We start from the raw sequence: 13,106 nt of genomic DNA, 5'->3' as shown, positions 1-13,106 counted from the left end.
TTAGGATTGAGACAAAGATGAGTTTGGTGGGCCAATTTTACTTTGAGAGCTTGAGAAGCACAGGAAGCCCAAGTGATGATCCCAGAGGGTTGAACACAGAGGTTTCATCCTCCCAGATATACAAGGGCCTTAACCTTAAAACCACTGCTCTCAGCAAGGAGCTGTCTCAATGCTGCATTAATGTTTTCTCCTCTTTGTGCATGTGTAGAATTGAAATCCTTCTTGGGGAGGAAGCTTATTCCAAGTAAATTCCTAAATAATCAGCTGAAAAAAAAACCTGAAATGTTCTTTCACTTGATTTGCTACTCCCTGCCAAATGCATGTGCATGCCAGGTCTTGAGCATGGTACTGGAGCTGAGCCTTGAAGGAGGAATTGTCCACACAAGGGTTCTCCTTCAGTTTTGGGATCCAGTGCTGATTGCAACCAGGTCTGGTGAGAGAAGTGATCATAAATACACCACGTTTCTGAAAAAGCCCTAAAGGAATCCTAAACATTCCCAGAGAATTCCTAAAAAACTCCTGGGAAAAAAAAAAAAAAAAAAAAAAAAAATCCTTTAAAATCTAAAAATCTGAAAAATCTGAAAAAACCTAAAAGAAACCTAAAAAACTGTTCAACACCTACCTGTAACTCATCCTGACCCTAAAAATAGCCTCAGAATACCCTTAAAATACACTAAAAATACCCGAACTATTAAAAAAAAATGAATATCCTGAAAAATCCCAAAAGAACCTTTAAAAAGTTCCTAAAAATACCCTGAATAGTCTTAAAGGAGCTCTAAAAGTACCCCAAAAATCCTTAAAATGCCCTGATAAGATCCTAGAAAAACCTAAAAATTCCCCCCAAAACCCTAAAAATACTCTACTGGATCTGGGCTGGAATCCAGAATGGAGAATAACCGGGACTGGATTAGAGGCAGGATATGGAATGGAGCAAAATCCCAAAACCCAGACTGGATCGGGGTCAGGAAATGGAAGAGAGGAACATCTGGACAGGATTTGGATGTGATAGGAATGGAAGAAAACCCAGACTGGATCAGGGCAGAGAGCTGGAAAACCTGCACTGGATCATGGCTGGAAAATGGATTTTTGGAGAAAACCTGGACTGGATTACAGCCGATAGATGGAATGGGTGAAAACCTGGATTGGATTGGGGTGGGATATAGTTGGGAGGAAAACCCGGACTGGATAATAGCCAGTATACAAAATGGGAGGAAACCTGAACTGGATCCAGCCAGGACATGGAATGGGGGAAATCCTGGACTGGATCAGGAATGGGAAATGGAATGAAAGGAAACACACTTGCCAACTTTTATCCCATTTAACTCCCTGTACTGTCACCAGGGACGTTGGGCTGCACAGGAGCTGTCAAGGACAGGGATCCAACCCACAGAAGGAAAAACTTTCTCTCTTTCCCAGGAAATGTTCTTCAATCTCCCTGGGGAAATCCCACAGCAGGGGGTATAGCTCAGTGGTAGAGCATTTGACTGCAGATCAAGAGGTCCCTGGTTCAACTCCAGGTGCCCCCTCTTCTTTTTTTTCTTCCTTCCACCTGCCTTTTGCCAAAAATTTGCCACAGGAAAAATCCATGGAGAGCTCTGAGCTTGTGCTGTGCACTCCAAGTTGATTTTGAGCTCCAGCGTGTAAGGAAGGAGGCCCTGAGTGTTGGGAAAGTGCAGGGGTTGTTCTTTGTCTGAGTGACCACTCACTGTCTGTGTGAGCTTTGCCTGTCCTTAATTCTCTGTAGACATCAGATCTACCAAAATTTCTCATTTTTAACACCATTTATCACATTTAACTCCATGTACAGCCTTTGGTAGGTACATTAAGGTGCACAGGGGGGTGTCAAGGAAAGAAATCCAATTCCTGGGCAACAAAAGATTTTTCTTTCCCAAGAAATGTTTTTCAGTCTCCCAGGCACAGCTGCTCTGCCAGGGGGTATAGCTCAGTGGTAGAGCATTTGACTGCAGATCAAGAGGTCCCTGGTTCAACTCCAGGTGCCCCCTCCTCTTTCCACCTGCCTTTTGCCCAAATCTTTGCCAGAAAACACATGGAGAGCTCTAGCAGGAGCTGTGAGCTGGCTCTGTGCACTCGGAATTGGTTCCGAGCTCCAGAATGCAATGCCAGAGTGTTGGGGGATGTGCAGGGATGTTGTGCCCTGTGTGAGGACCACTCCCTGCCTGTGTGAGCTTTTCTGTGTTTGAAATTCACTGCAGGCATCAGATTGGCCTGAATGTCTCATTTTTACCACCATTTATTACATTAAACCCCTTGCACAGCCTTTGATAAGTACACTAAAGTGCAAAGGGGGGTGTCAAGGATTCCTGGACAGCAAAAGATTTTTTCTTTCCCAAGAAATGTTTTCAGTCTCCCAGGTGCAGAGAGTGTCTCAGGGGGTATAGCTCAGTGGTAGAGCATTTGACTGCAGATCAAGAGGTCCCTGGTTCAACTCCAGGTGCCCCCTCTATTGCTGCTTTTCCCTGGGGATTTTGGCAGTGTGGTCACTGGAATGGCAGCTCAGCATCTTCTCCTGCTCATTCTTTTCCCTGCTGCAGGCAGAGATGAAAGCTGGGGGAAAATGTCAGGGACTCCAAGGTTCAGAGCACTCAGGGGACAGACTGGAACTGGAAATAAACCACTCAGGACTCCACTTTCTTCATGATGGAAAATGCCCATTCTTTATTCATGTAACTAATAAAGTTATGTTTTTATAAATTTTGTACATTTTTATACAATTTTATACATTTAATACTGTTTTTATACAGTTTTACAGACCTCATGTGTGACTCTAATTGGTCAGCAGCTCTCTTGCCAATTATTGGTTAGTATCAAATTATTATTCTGTATTGATTGGTCACTTAAACCCCCAGTGGGTACAGGCAGGAAAAGTTGTTTGTGAGACATAATTTTCTTTTTTCTAACAGTGTAAAAACAGTTTATGCAGGTGTAGGGTTTTTTTTCATCCAGGAATAGATTGTTATGGTAACCAACTGCTCACAGAGGATTGCTTTGACATGGGAACCTGCAAGGTGCAGGCTTTCTTTAGAAGAAATTACAACATAACAGAGCAGACCTGATTTTATGAGGCGTTTTTCTTTTAATTTTTCCACTTTTTTCCACTTCTTATAATTTTTGCACTTATAATTTTCATTATTTCTTATATTTTTTTTCCCAGGAAGTGAAGGGAAAGAGCTAGGGAGGAACTGGACCAAGGACCCATGCTGGAGTGCAGTGACTCCATGGCTGCTGCTGCCCCACAGGTTCTGCAGCAAGAACCAAATCCTCAGGCACAGGAAACTCAGGGATGTGGGAAAAAACATCCTTGAAATGTTTTATATGGCTAGGAAAGGAACAGGGGGTATAGCTCAGTGGTAGAGCATTTGACTGCAGATCAAGAGGTCCCTGGTTCAACTCCAGGTGCCCCCTCTTCTTTTTTCTTCCTTCCACCTGCCTTTTGCCAAAAATTTGCCACAGGAAAAATCCATGGAGAGCTCTGAGCGTGTGGGGTGTTGGTCCTGAGCTCCAGCATCCAAGGAACAGAGGCTCAGCTGGGAAAGTTGTGGGGTTCTGCTCTAACCACTCACTGTCTGTGTGTGCTCTTCTCTGTCCTTAATCCTCTGTAATCACCAACAGAATTTCTCTTTTATCTTATTTATTAAATTATTTTATTTTATTTCTTAATTATTTATTAAATTGTAAGTAAAATTTCATTTTTACTATCATTTATCACATTTAACTCCATGTAGCTTTACCAGGCACTCCCTGGAGCTGTCAAGGAAAGAAATCCAATTCCTGGGCAACAAAAGATTTTTCTTTCCCAAGAAATGTTTTTCAGTCTCCCAGGCACAGCTGCTCTGCCAGGGGGTATAGCTCAGTGGTAGAGCATTTGACTGCAGATCAAGAGGTCCCTGGTTCAACTCCAGGTGCCCCCTCCTCTTTTGTTGCTTTTTAACCCTTTTTTCCTCCACAAATTCCTCATTCACATACCACCGACAGCTTTTCTTACCCTTCTGAAGTGCTGGAAATCACTTGGCGAGGTTTTGCCAAATCTGAACTTCCATTTTTTCCACTCTGTTCTCCTGAGTTCTGCAGGAAACACACAAACTCAACAGCTGCAGCTCCCGTTTTTCCTGTAGGAGTAATTACCCTTAATTTACACAGCGAATGATGCGCGTAACGCGTTCCTAGCAGTTACAGCCGCGCTGAGCTGTTTCCTCCAGGCTCTGAACTCTAGGCCAGGCCGGTTGGGTGGCTACGATGCCGCAGCTCACCGTCTAGGCAGCCTCGGGGCTCGAACCTCTCACCCACAGCCCCACAGGCGGCGGCGCTGCCCCTGAGCCACGCCCCGGCCGCGGGGATGGGGGCGTGGCGGGGGGAGCGCCGGGAGGATGGCGCAGGAACAGCGCTCTGGGCCAGTAACCTGGGGATTAGCGGTTCGAACCCCGCCTGGCACCAGAAGGGTAAATGGCGATTCTGTCGCAGAAGACCACAAGCTCCAAACTGGGAGATCACAGCTGTTATCCCGAGAGATTACTGCCGGTATCCTGGGGGATTATTTGCTCTATCTAGAAAGGTTCGCCAGCTCTGTCACGGGAAATCGCCAGCTCTGACTCGCCCCGGCACAGGAAATCCTTCCTTCCGCCCGACCACGGACTGGGAGATGCCAGGTTCTGACCCAGCCGGGCACCACCGGAGTTTACGGCACAGGCCGGGCTCTGCCCCGGGGCGCGCTGTGCGTCATTGGACTCGGGGCCGGAACGCGTCGGCCCTGAAGATCCGAGCCAGAGGCACTGCCCACCCGCTCCGCGCGTCGCTGTGACGGGCAGAGCCGGACAGTCTCGTCCCGTGGCTTTGAGTGCTTTTGAAATTACTCACTTCATCATTTCCAGGCGTTTCTTTGGTATTGCTGTAACCAGCCTCATTTGAAACAGGCTCGGATCTTGTCTGAATTCCCTGGCAGCGTCCAAGGCCAGGTGGACGGGGCAACCTGGGACAGTGGCAGGTCTACCGTCCCTAACTATGGCAGGGGTGGAAATGGAGAGCTTTGGGGTCCCTTCCCACCCAAACCATTCGGGATTCCATGAACGGAACGAAAACACCCCCCAGGCTCGGCACCGAGGGGCATCTCCGCCGCTTTTCTCTTCCTCCTCCTCCACCCGTGACGCACAGTGGAGGAAGAGGCGCAGAAACCCGAGCGGCGGCGCGCGGCGGTGACGCATTTCCTGTCCCGGTAGCGGCGGGGGACGCGTTCGGCCGGCGGGCGCGATGGGGGGGGGAGACCTGGTGAGGGGAACCGGGGGAGGGCTGAGGGCAATCAGGGAACCGGGGATGATCGGACGGAACCCGGGGTGGCAGAAGGGAAAAATGAGGGGAGACGAGGGGGCTGAGAGGGGCCGGGGGAGGTGAGGGGGAATGAGGGAACCGGGGGGGTTCAGAGGGGCCGGGGGAGCGTGAAGGGGGTCGAGGGGCTGACAGGGGGTGGGCGGTGAGAGGGCACTGAGGAGTCTGAGGGGGGCCGGGGAGGCTCAGAGGGTTCGGGTGGCCTGAGGGGAACTGAAGTGGGGAGGGGGGGGTGAGAGCGGGCGGGCGAGCCTGAAGGGGGTTGGGGCGGTGACGGGAGGGAGAGGGCCTGGGAGGGCTGAGAGGAGCTGGGGAGGGGAGAGGGGTTTGGAGGGGAGCGTGGGGCTTCTGAGGGGGGGAGACTGAGAGGGGTCAGTGAGTGATGAAGGGGCCGGGGCTGTGGCAGGGGTCAGAGTGGGTGGTTCGGAGGGGGGCTAAGGAGGGGCTGCAGGGCCAGGATGTGCGGCTGCCCCGGGACTGAGGCCGCTCCCGGGGCCAGTGGGAGCCGCGGGTCCATTCTCCGGGCCCAGCTGCCGGCATTGCTGGGCTTCCCTGGTCCCTCAGTGCTGGTCCTGGTACCAATCCCGGTGCCAATCCCCTCTCCGCAGAACCTGAAGAAGAGCTGGCACCCGCAGACGCTGCGCAATGTGGAGAAGGTGTGGAAGGCGGAGCAGAAGCATGAGGCCGAGAGGAGGAAGATCGAGGAGCTGCAGCGGGAGCTACAGGAGGAGCGGGCGCGGGAGGAGATGCAGCGCTACGCCGAGGACATGGGCACCGTGCGGTGAGGGCACAGGGACAGGGGCACCGTGCGGTGAGGGCGCAGGGACAGGGGCACCGTGCGGTGAGGGCATGGGGACAGAGGCACTGTGTGGTGAGAGCATGGGGACACAGGCACAGGGACATGGGCACCATGTGTCACAGCACAGGGACACGGGGACATGGCCACCATGTGGTGAGGGCACGGCGACACGGGCACTGTGCAGTGAACAGGGACACGGGGACATTGGCACAGGGACACGGGCACTGTGTGTGACAGCACAGGGAGGGACACGGGCACCGTGCAGTGAGCCAGGGGACAGCATAGGGACTGCATGGGGACAGTACAGGGACAGCATGGGGAGAGCACGAGGACAACGGAGAGGTTGGGGTGGAAGGGACAACAAAGCTCCTCCAGTGCCTCCCCTGCCATGGCAGGGACATCTCCCAGTGTTCAGTGCTCCAAGCCCCAGTGTCCAACCTGGCCTTGGGCACTGCCAGGAATCCAGGGGCAGCCACAGCTGCTCTGGGGTTTCTGTTCCATCCCCTCCCCTCCTTGCCAGGGAGGAATTCCTTCCCAAAATGTCATCCCACCCTGCCCTCTGTCAATTCAAATCCATTATTCAAATCCATTCCCCTGGTCCCAAATCCTTCTCCAGTTCTCCTGGAGCCCCAGTCAGGCACTGAACAACCCCAAAACTTTCCCAGGCTGAACAATCCCATCCCTCTGATCCCATCCTTGGGGCCATGTCCCACAGTCCAACCCCAAACCATCCCTGCTCACCTTCCAGCCAAGCCCTGGAGGCAGCAGGAGGACTAAAGGGTTTTTTGGCACAGGAAGCGTGAGGAGAAGCTGGAGTGGATGTACCAGGGCCCCGGGGGGATGGTGAACAGGGACGAGTACCTGCTGGGGCGCCCCGTGGACAAGTTCATCCTGGACAAGGTTGGGGACAAGGACAGCGCTGGGGACACGGGGCTGCTGCCCGGCTCCATCTTCGCCAGGGCCGGGGCCAGCTCCGTGCTGGACATGGCCACTAAGATCCGTGAGGACCCGCTCTTCATGATCAGGTGTGCAGAGACAAGGGCACTCAAAAACTACAAATTAGCCTGTATCAAAAGCACTTAAATTGATTATAAGTATTATATTATCCTGTATATATATATATGTCCTATAAATATATATACTATCCTGTATCAAAAACAGTTTAATTGATTAGAAATATCATCTCTTGTATATCTATATCCTTTAGTGTATATATATATGCTATAAATGTTCTAATATATGTATGTCCTATATATCCTATAAATAGATATATTATCCTATATCAAAAGCAGTTCAATTGATTATAAGTATATTATCCTATAAATATATATTCCATAATATATATATCCTATAAATATCCCAATATATATATATCTTATATATCCTATAAATATATGTATTTTCCCATATCAGTAGCAGTTGAATTGATTAGAAATGTTCCTATATCAAAAGCAGTGTGATTGATTATAAGAAAAGGGGGAACTCCTCTTCAATTTTGCTAAATACACAGCATTTCTCTTTGTTCCTGCTTTCTCTGTTTTTAGAGCTTGCACTTGCTGGATCCTTTTTGTGCAAATGTGATTGAAAAAACTGATTTTCTTTTTCCTGCTTTAGGAAGAGGGAGGAGGAAAAGAAAAGAGAAGTTTTAAACAATCCGGTGAAAATGAAGAAAATCAAAGCCTTGGTAGGTGTGAGGCAGGGGAGGTGCAAAAATCAGAATTTTTATTGTCCAAGACAAGGAGCCGAGCTCTGTTTGCTCCTTACACTGCTCAATTCTGAGAGAAAATCTCGTTAAACAAGATTTATATGCTTATAAATTTAAATTTACATATCCATACATTTAGATTTATGTATCCGTACATTGCAATTTATAAATGGCTATAAAGATGAGTTTCCCCTTTTCTTATAATCAAAAATTCCCATTTATAAATGTCATTAAATGAGATTTTCTGGCTTGAAATTTATAAATGGCCGTAAATTTTTGTATCTCTACATTTTCATAAAGGTATTTCTCTTGTGAACACTGCAAAGACATTTTTACACCTTTAAATAGAAAAATCATGCAAATGTCTTTAAATTAAAAAATAATTTTTAGAGATTTGTTTGGCTTCAGGTTTTGTGCTTTTCCACGTGGAATTCTGGTGTTTTCCGTGTGGTCCTGAGGGAGTTTTTGGTTTTGCAGCTGCAGAACAGTTTGGATAAAAAGGAGAGGAAGAGGAAGAAGGAGAAGAAGAAAAAGCACAAGAAGCACCGGCGGCGCAGCTCCAGCAGCTCCAGCTCCAGCTCTGAGGAGGAGAGGCCCAGAATTAAGTGAGTTTTACTTTTTTTTTTTTCCTAAAACTGTCTCCATTCCTGCTTGTTTGTCACCTGCTCTCAGATTTTTCTTTCTAATTAATGCTTTTAATTAAGTGTTTCATTAAATTGTTGTTTCATTGGTTTTGCATCATTAACGTGTGGTAAAAATTGATTTATTCTTGCCATTTGCTTGCTTCAAAAGGGCTTTATTTTCTTTCTAGGTCTCAGAAGAGGGTGGATAATTCCGTCTGGAAGGCTGCTCCTTCCAAAATCCCGGGATATGGCTTACAGGTACACCCTGGGAGGGGGGAGAACCAGGAGTTTTGAGAATAGCTGCAGCAGCTGGAACAGGAATGAATAAATTTTAAATTCAATTTGGGGCCATCTAAGCCTTGAAATTCAAATTATTCCAGCTCAGCCAGACTTTGCTTGGAATTTGGGATAAGGAGTTCAGGATAAGGTTGTTCAGATGCTCCTCATTATCCATGGAATGGGTGGGAAGGGACATCAAAACCCATCCTGTCCCATGGGTTCCCACTGTCCCAGGCTGCTCCAGCCTGTCCCGGGCCACTTCCAGGCATCCAGGAGCAGCCACAGCTCGTCTGGGAATCCCTCCCCGGGGAGGAATTCCCTCCCTCAGCTGTGCCAGCCCCAAGCTTCACCCCCTGTGCCCTGTGTGGGGGCTGCTCCCACCCCTGTGTTCCCTCTGGATTCCAGGTGAGGGACCCCGAGGCGGGGCTGCGCTCCCGGGGCTCCCTGGGCCAGGACAGGGCCCCCCGGGAGCGCTCCCGGAGCCCGTCCTGCTCTCCCCAGAGACATTCCAGCAGGAGGAACCCCCAGAGGAGCTCAGCGTCCCCCTCCAGGCGCAGCAAACAGTGAGTGGGTGAAAGCACGGGAGCTCCCTGCAATCCTGTGGGGTCTCTGCTTCCTTTTTCTGTCTCTGTCGGAGTCGGGATTGAAGGCACTTGAGACAATGGTTCACGTTCAGACTCAGGGGTTTATTGTTTATTATCAGTGTTACAGTCTCACAGCAGGGAGTTCTGCAGTCTCTCATTAACCAGGCACAAAATGGCCAACTATCTCTTGTTACAAGGTCTTTTAAGGCCAAAATATCCAATTAAGAAATTAGACCTAGATTATTTTCACTTCTAACCCAATAACTGGTCACTCGAAGCCCGCAGTGTGGACTTTTCTGTCCAATTACAAAATACCACCCAAACCCATAAAGAAGGAAGAAAGAAGAAGGTGAAGAACAACCTGCTTCTGCCCTAAAACAACCATCTTGATTCATATTTATTAATATATTCTAAAACCCCAGACTCTTAATTTTTCACCCTGTGATGTTACACACTTCTAACCAACTCCACACCCATAATGCCAGTGATATCTATCAGTTTTAGAAGCCTTCACAGCCTCAGGTCAAATGCAGTGCTCTCTTGGGAGTCAGAGTCTGTCAGTTTAGGATTGTTCCTGGAGTGGCCAGGTAACAGCCCTGCAGCTGTGGGAGCCACCTCAGCCGCAGGATGTGTTAAAACCCCCAGGAATGTTTATAAATGTTTATAAATGTGATTAAGATCTAATCAAATGTGGATTTTGGTGTTAATGCGGGTGATTCTGGGGTTGCAGGCACAGCAGCCGTGAGGAGAAGGGCAGAGCCAGGAGCCCTTCCCCCAAAAAGAGCTTCCGGCGCCAGCACCCCCCGGGCTACACCAGGTCAGTGGCACCCTGTCCTGTCCCCTGTCCCTGTGCTGGGGGACAGACCCCTGGGAGGCACCTGGGCACCAGATTTTCCTCTGGTGGCTGGAGTGGGACAGGTGAAATGCCCAGAAAATCACACACAGGGGCCTCATGGCTCACCTGGTGCTGCTGGCTGGTGGGTGGCACCTTCCCACAGCAATGCTCGTGGTGCTGCTTCTCTAGCAGGGCAGGAATGGGAATTGGTTAATTGGTGGAGTCACCATCCCTGGGTGTGTTTAACAAAGCCTGGATGTGCCAGGGTTTACTGAGGTGTTGGCCGTGGGTTGGACTCAATGATCTCGAAGGTCTCTTCCAACCAGTGTTTCTGTGAATTCTGGAATTAGGAGGTTCTGTTCCATCAGGCGAAAAAAGGATCCTGAGAGCATCATCTTGGAATTAAAACCAATTAGGAGATCAATTAAATCCAAGAGGGATTAAAATTAAATTAAAGAGGGAGATTAAATTCAAGAGGGAGAAAAGAGCCTCCTGCTGGGATGTGGGGAGGTGGAATATTTTAAAAAGGAGGGAAATTTTAAAAACGTCCTCACAAGCTTGGCTGCCAAAGACAAACCTGTGTTAAATCCTCCTCATCTGGGGAATGTGAACCAGCTTTGGTTGATCTGAGCCTTTTCCAACCTGAACAATTCCACTATCCCAAAGTGAGGAAGATGAGGGGCCTGGCGTGCTGCTGGTTCACAGAAAAATGTCTCCAGAAGTGTTTTCCTGTATAGATTATGTCCTATAACCTTTGACCTCTCTTGTGGCTACTGTCAATTACTTTTATTTTGATATTTGCATCAAAATAAATCCTGTTCTCATTAGGATATTCAAGGGTGGTGGAAATTCTCTATGTGATGGTTCTGTTCCCTCTGAGTCTAACTAAACAATCCCTGATTTTCCTTTTTTAATTAATCTCACTCCTGCAGATGCCTTTCTTCAATTTATAGCTTGGCAGAATTCTGTCTCCGCCAAACTCTGGTCGTTGTGAAAATGGTTTTATGAAGTGTGTCTCTCTTTCATGGAATGTGTCTCTCTTTCTCCAAACAGAAAGATCTCTCCCGAGGAGCTGGAGCGAAAACGTCAGGAAATGATGGAAAATGCCAAGTGGAGGGAAGAGGAGAGAGCCAACAACCTCAGGAAGCACCGCAAGGAGGAGGAGCTGGAGAAGGAGCTGGAGAAACTCGACTCCAGGGATGGGAAATTCTTCCAGTGAGTCTTTTACCCCCTCCTCATCCAAGGGGAATTCAGCTTCTGAGGGATGGCCCTCGGTGTTCAGATCATGGGATTGCATATCTCCCCTGTGGCTGACAGAGCTGCTGTTCCCGAATTTTCCCCTCAGCCCAAAAAGTGCTCTTGCAAGAGAGCCAAAAAATGGCTCTTGCTGACTGGGAGTCAGACCCAAGCTGGGCATTGCTGATGTTCTGCCACTCTGGGAGTTTTTTATATGCAGATAATAATTCAGAAATAATTTTATAAATTCTATATTATATTATATTAATTTTAATATATTTATTATTATATTTATAAAGTATTAAGAATAATGTAGAAATTGTCTGCTCTCCTTCAGACAGGGTTGTGATTTCTGTCTCTGCTCCTGTTCCCTGCAGCCGTTTGAAGCTGGAGAGTGCCTCCACCTCCAGCCTGGAGGATCGGGTCAAGCGCAACATCCACTCCCTGCAGAGGACTCCTGCTGCCCTGGAAAAGAACTTTATGCAGAGGTGAAGCCTGTCCTGGCCCTACCCTGGGCAGGAGCTCAGTGGATGTTTGTTCCCAGAGGTGAGAGCTCTCCAGGAACAATTCCAGCTCCCTCAGAGGATCCCGGAGCTGAGAGCCCTTGGAGCCCTCTGCATTTGGGGCCTTTGTGTTCCATTTCTAACCCATTGCTAGAGCTTCTCCTCCTCTCCCCATCCGGACTGGTGTCATTTTTGTACATTATTACCAAGCTCTGCTTCCTCCTGTGCCAGAGCTGAAGATCTACTTTTGTTAATCCTTAAAATCCAGAACAGAACCGATGCACATGTGAGGTAATCCCATGGAATTTGACAGAACTACACCAACCCTGTTCCACACTGTCACCCTTTGCACCCACACCTCACAGTGGGGTGTCTGTGGCTGGCATTTGGTGGCTCACAGATTTATTTCATTGATCTCTGACCAAAATAAGCAGTTTCTGAGGGGGAAAAAGGGAATGAGCAGAGCGTAGCTGACACAGCAAACATTTCTCTGGGATTTTGTAATGTAAGTAATGTCTATATGTACAGCAGTGTAGATTTATTTTACCTTTTTAATTAAGAAACTTCACTGTCGTTTGTTAAATGTCCTTTGTGGTCTGGGGGGGATGGGAGGGGCAGGGCTGGATCGGCTGTGGGAGGGAAGGGTCGGTGAGAGTTCGGGAGGCCGCAGCAGCGCCTTCCCGGGTGTGTCCAGCCCGCAGGCCGCACCCCGGGGCCGGGGGTGTCCCCGTTGTCTCCCCGAAGGTCCCGGCGGGGTCCCCAAGCGGCCGCTGGCCCTTTAAACGCAGGCGCGTGACGTGTGTAACAGTCCATTCATAATTCCAGCCGCCTCGCTGCTGATTGGTCCGTTCCCAGAGGGGCGTAGCCCTGACCGGCGCGTCACGCCGACTGGGCGAGACCATCTCCGGGAGCAGGAGGAGGGAATAGGGCTTTTTCCCCTCTGTCTCCTTCTCCTTCCGTTATCCCTCTCCGTTGATCCCTCTCACAGCCCAGTGCGTGCCGCGGCTCTCCCCGCTCCTGCCGGAGCCCGAGCCGCGGCTCTCTCGCCGCTAGCGCCCGCCGTTCCCCCGGCTCGGCGGGACATGGCACCTCCCTCTCCCCACCCCCTCAGCCCGCCGCCATCTTGGCGCCTCCTAGGCGCGGGGCTGGAGCGGGCTCGGCCGGCCACGGCGGAGCGAACCACCGCGGGGGCGGGGGGGGGGCAA

At 49.5% G+C, this 13,106-nt stretch overlaps 1 protein-coding gene, 1 long non-coding RNA gene and 5 other non-coding genes across 10 annotated transcripts; 6 read left to right on the top strand and 1 right to left on the bottom strand.

Moving 5' to 3' along the window:
• Positions 1 to 1,454: 1,454 nt before the first annotated feature.
• Positions 1,455 to 1,526, top strand: TRNAC-GCA (transfer RNA cysteine (anticodon GCA)). Its single transcript has one exon. It is a non-coding gene; the product is annotated as a tRNA-Cys (tRNA).
• Positions 1,527 to 1,931: 405 nt separating this feature from the next.
• On the top strand, positions 1,932 to 2,003 carry TRNAC-GCA (transfer RNA cysteine (anticodon GCA)). The gene has a single exon. It is a non-coding gene; the product is annotated as a tRNA-Cys (tRNA).
• A 386-nt stretch (positions 2,004 to 2,389) lies between these two features.
• TRNAC-GCA (transfer RNA cysteine (anticodon GCA)) lies at positions 2,390 to 2,461 on the top strand. Its single transcript has one exon. It is a non-coding gene; the product is annotated as a tRNA-Cys (tRNA).
• A 193-nt stretch (positions 2,462 to 2,654) lies between these two features.
• LOC118696786 (uncharacterized) lies at positions 2,655 to 4,944 on the bottom strand. Its single transcript, XR_004981686.2, has 3 exons — positions 4,873 to 4,944; positions 4,004 to 4,127; positions 2,655 to 3,614 (listed from the first exon to the last, which is right to left on the bottom strand). It is a non-coding gene; the product is annotated as an uncharacterized LOC118696786 (long non-coding RNA).
• Positions 3,352 to 3,423, top strand: TRNAC-GCA (transfer RNA cysteine (anticodon GCA)). The gene has a single exon. It is a non-coding gene; the product is annotated as a tRNA-Cys (tRNA).
• Positions 3,858 to 3,929, top strand: TRNAC-GCA (transfer RNA cysteine (anticodon GCA)). Its single transcript has one exon. It is a non-coding gene; the product is annotated as a tRNA-Cys (tRNA).
• A 29-nt stretch (positions 4,945 to 4,973) lies between the features above and the next one.
• CWC25 (CWC25 spliceosome associated protein homolog) lies at positions 4,974 to 12,484 on the top strand. 4 transcript variants are annotated; one of them, XM_036399111.2, is made up of 10 exons: positions 4,974 to 5,227; positions 5,946 to 6,118; positions 6,931 to 7,161; positions 7,751 to 7,820; positions 8,319 to 8,446; positions 8,653 to 8,722; positions 9,149 to 9,306; positions 10,058 to 10,144; positions 11,216 to 11,377; positions 11,776 to 11,991. In XM_036399111.2, the coding sequence occupies exons 1-10, from the start codon at positions 5,078 to 5,080 to the stop codon at positions 11,888 to 11,890; spliced, it is 1,344 nt and encodes a 447-aa protein (XP_036255004.1). In that variant the 5' UTR covers positions 4,974 to 5,077; the 3' UTR covers positions 11,891 to 11,991. The 4 variants fall into 4 exon arrangements, with proteins under 4 accessions (XP_036255004.1, XP_036255003.1, XP_054373434.1 ...); XM_054517459.1 differs by lacking the exon at positions 4,974 to 5,227 and adding an exon at positions 5,232 to 5,280 and having other exon boundaries at positions 11,736 to 12,484; XM_036399112.2 differs by lacking the exon at positions 4,974 to 5,227 and adding an exon at positions 5,232 to 5,280.
• The last annotated feature ends 622 nt before the right edge of the window (positions 12,485 to 13,106 follow it).

This window comes from Molothrus ater, chromosome 27, assembly GCF_012460135.2.
Source record: "Molothrus ater isolate BHLD 08-10-18 breed brown headed cowbird chromosome 27, BPBGC_Mater_1.1, whole genome shotgun sequence".
Taxonomy (NCBI): Eukaryota; Metazoa; Chordata; class Aves; order Passeriformes; family Icteridae; genus Molothrus; species Molothrus ater.
Note: the sequence above shows the minus strand (reverse complement) of the source record. Positions and strands in the feature narration are given on the sequence as shown.

Bases quoted from the DNA above. Each gene is read 5' to 3' on its own strand.
- CWC25 (XM_054517459.1), top strand. The intron at 6,119-6,930 runs GTGAGGGCACAG...TTTTTGGCACAG, and splicing joins GAGGACATGGGCACCGTGCG to GAAGCGTGAGGAGAAGCTGG. The intron at 7,821-8,318 runs GTAGGTGTGAGG...TTGGTTTTGCAG, and splicing joins TGAAGAAAATCAAAGCCTTG to CTGCAGAACAGTTTGGATAA.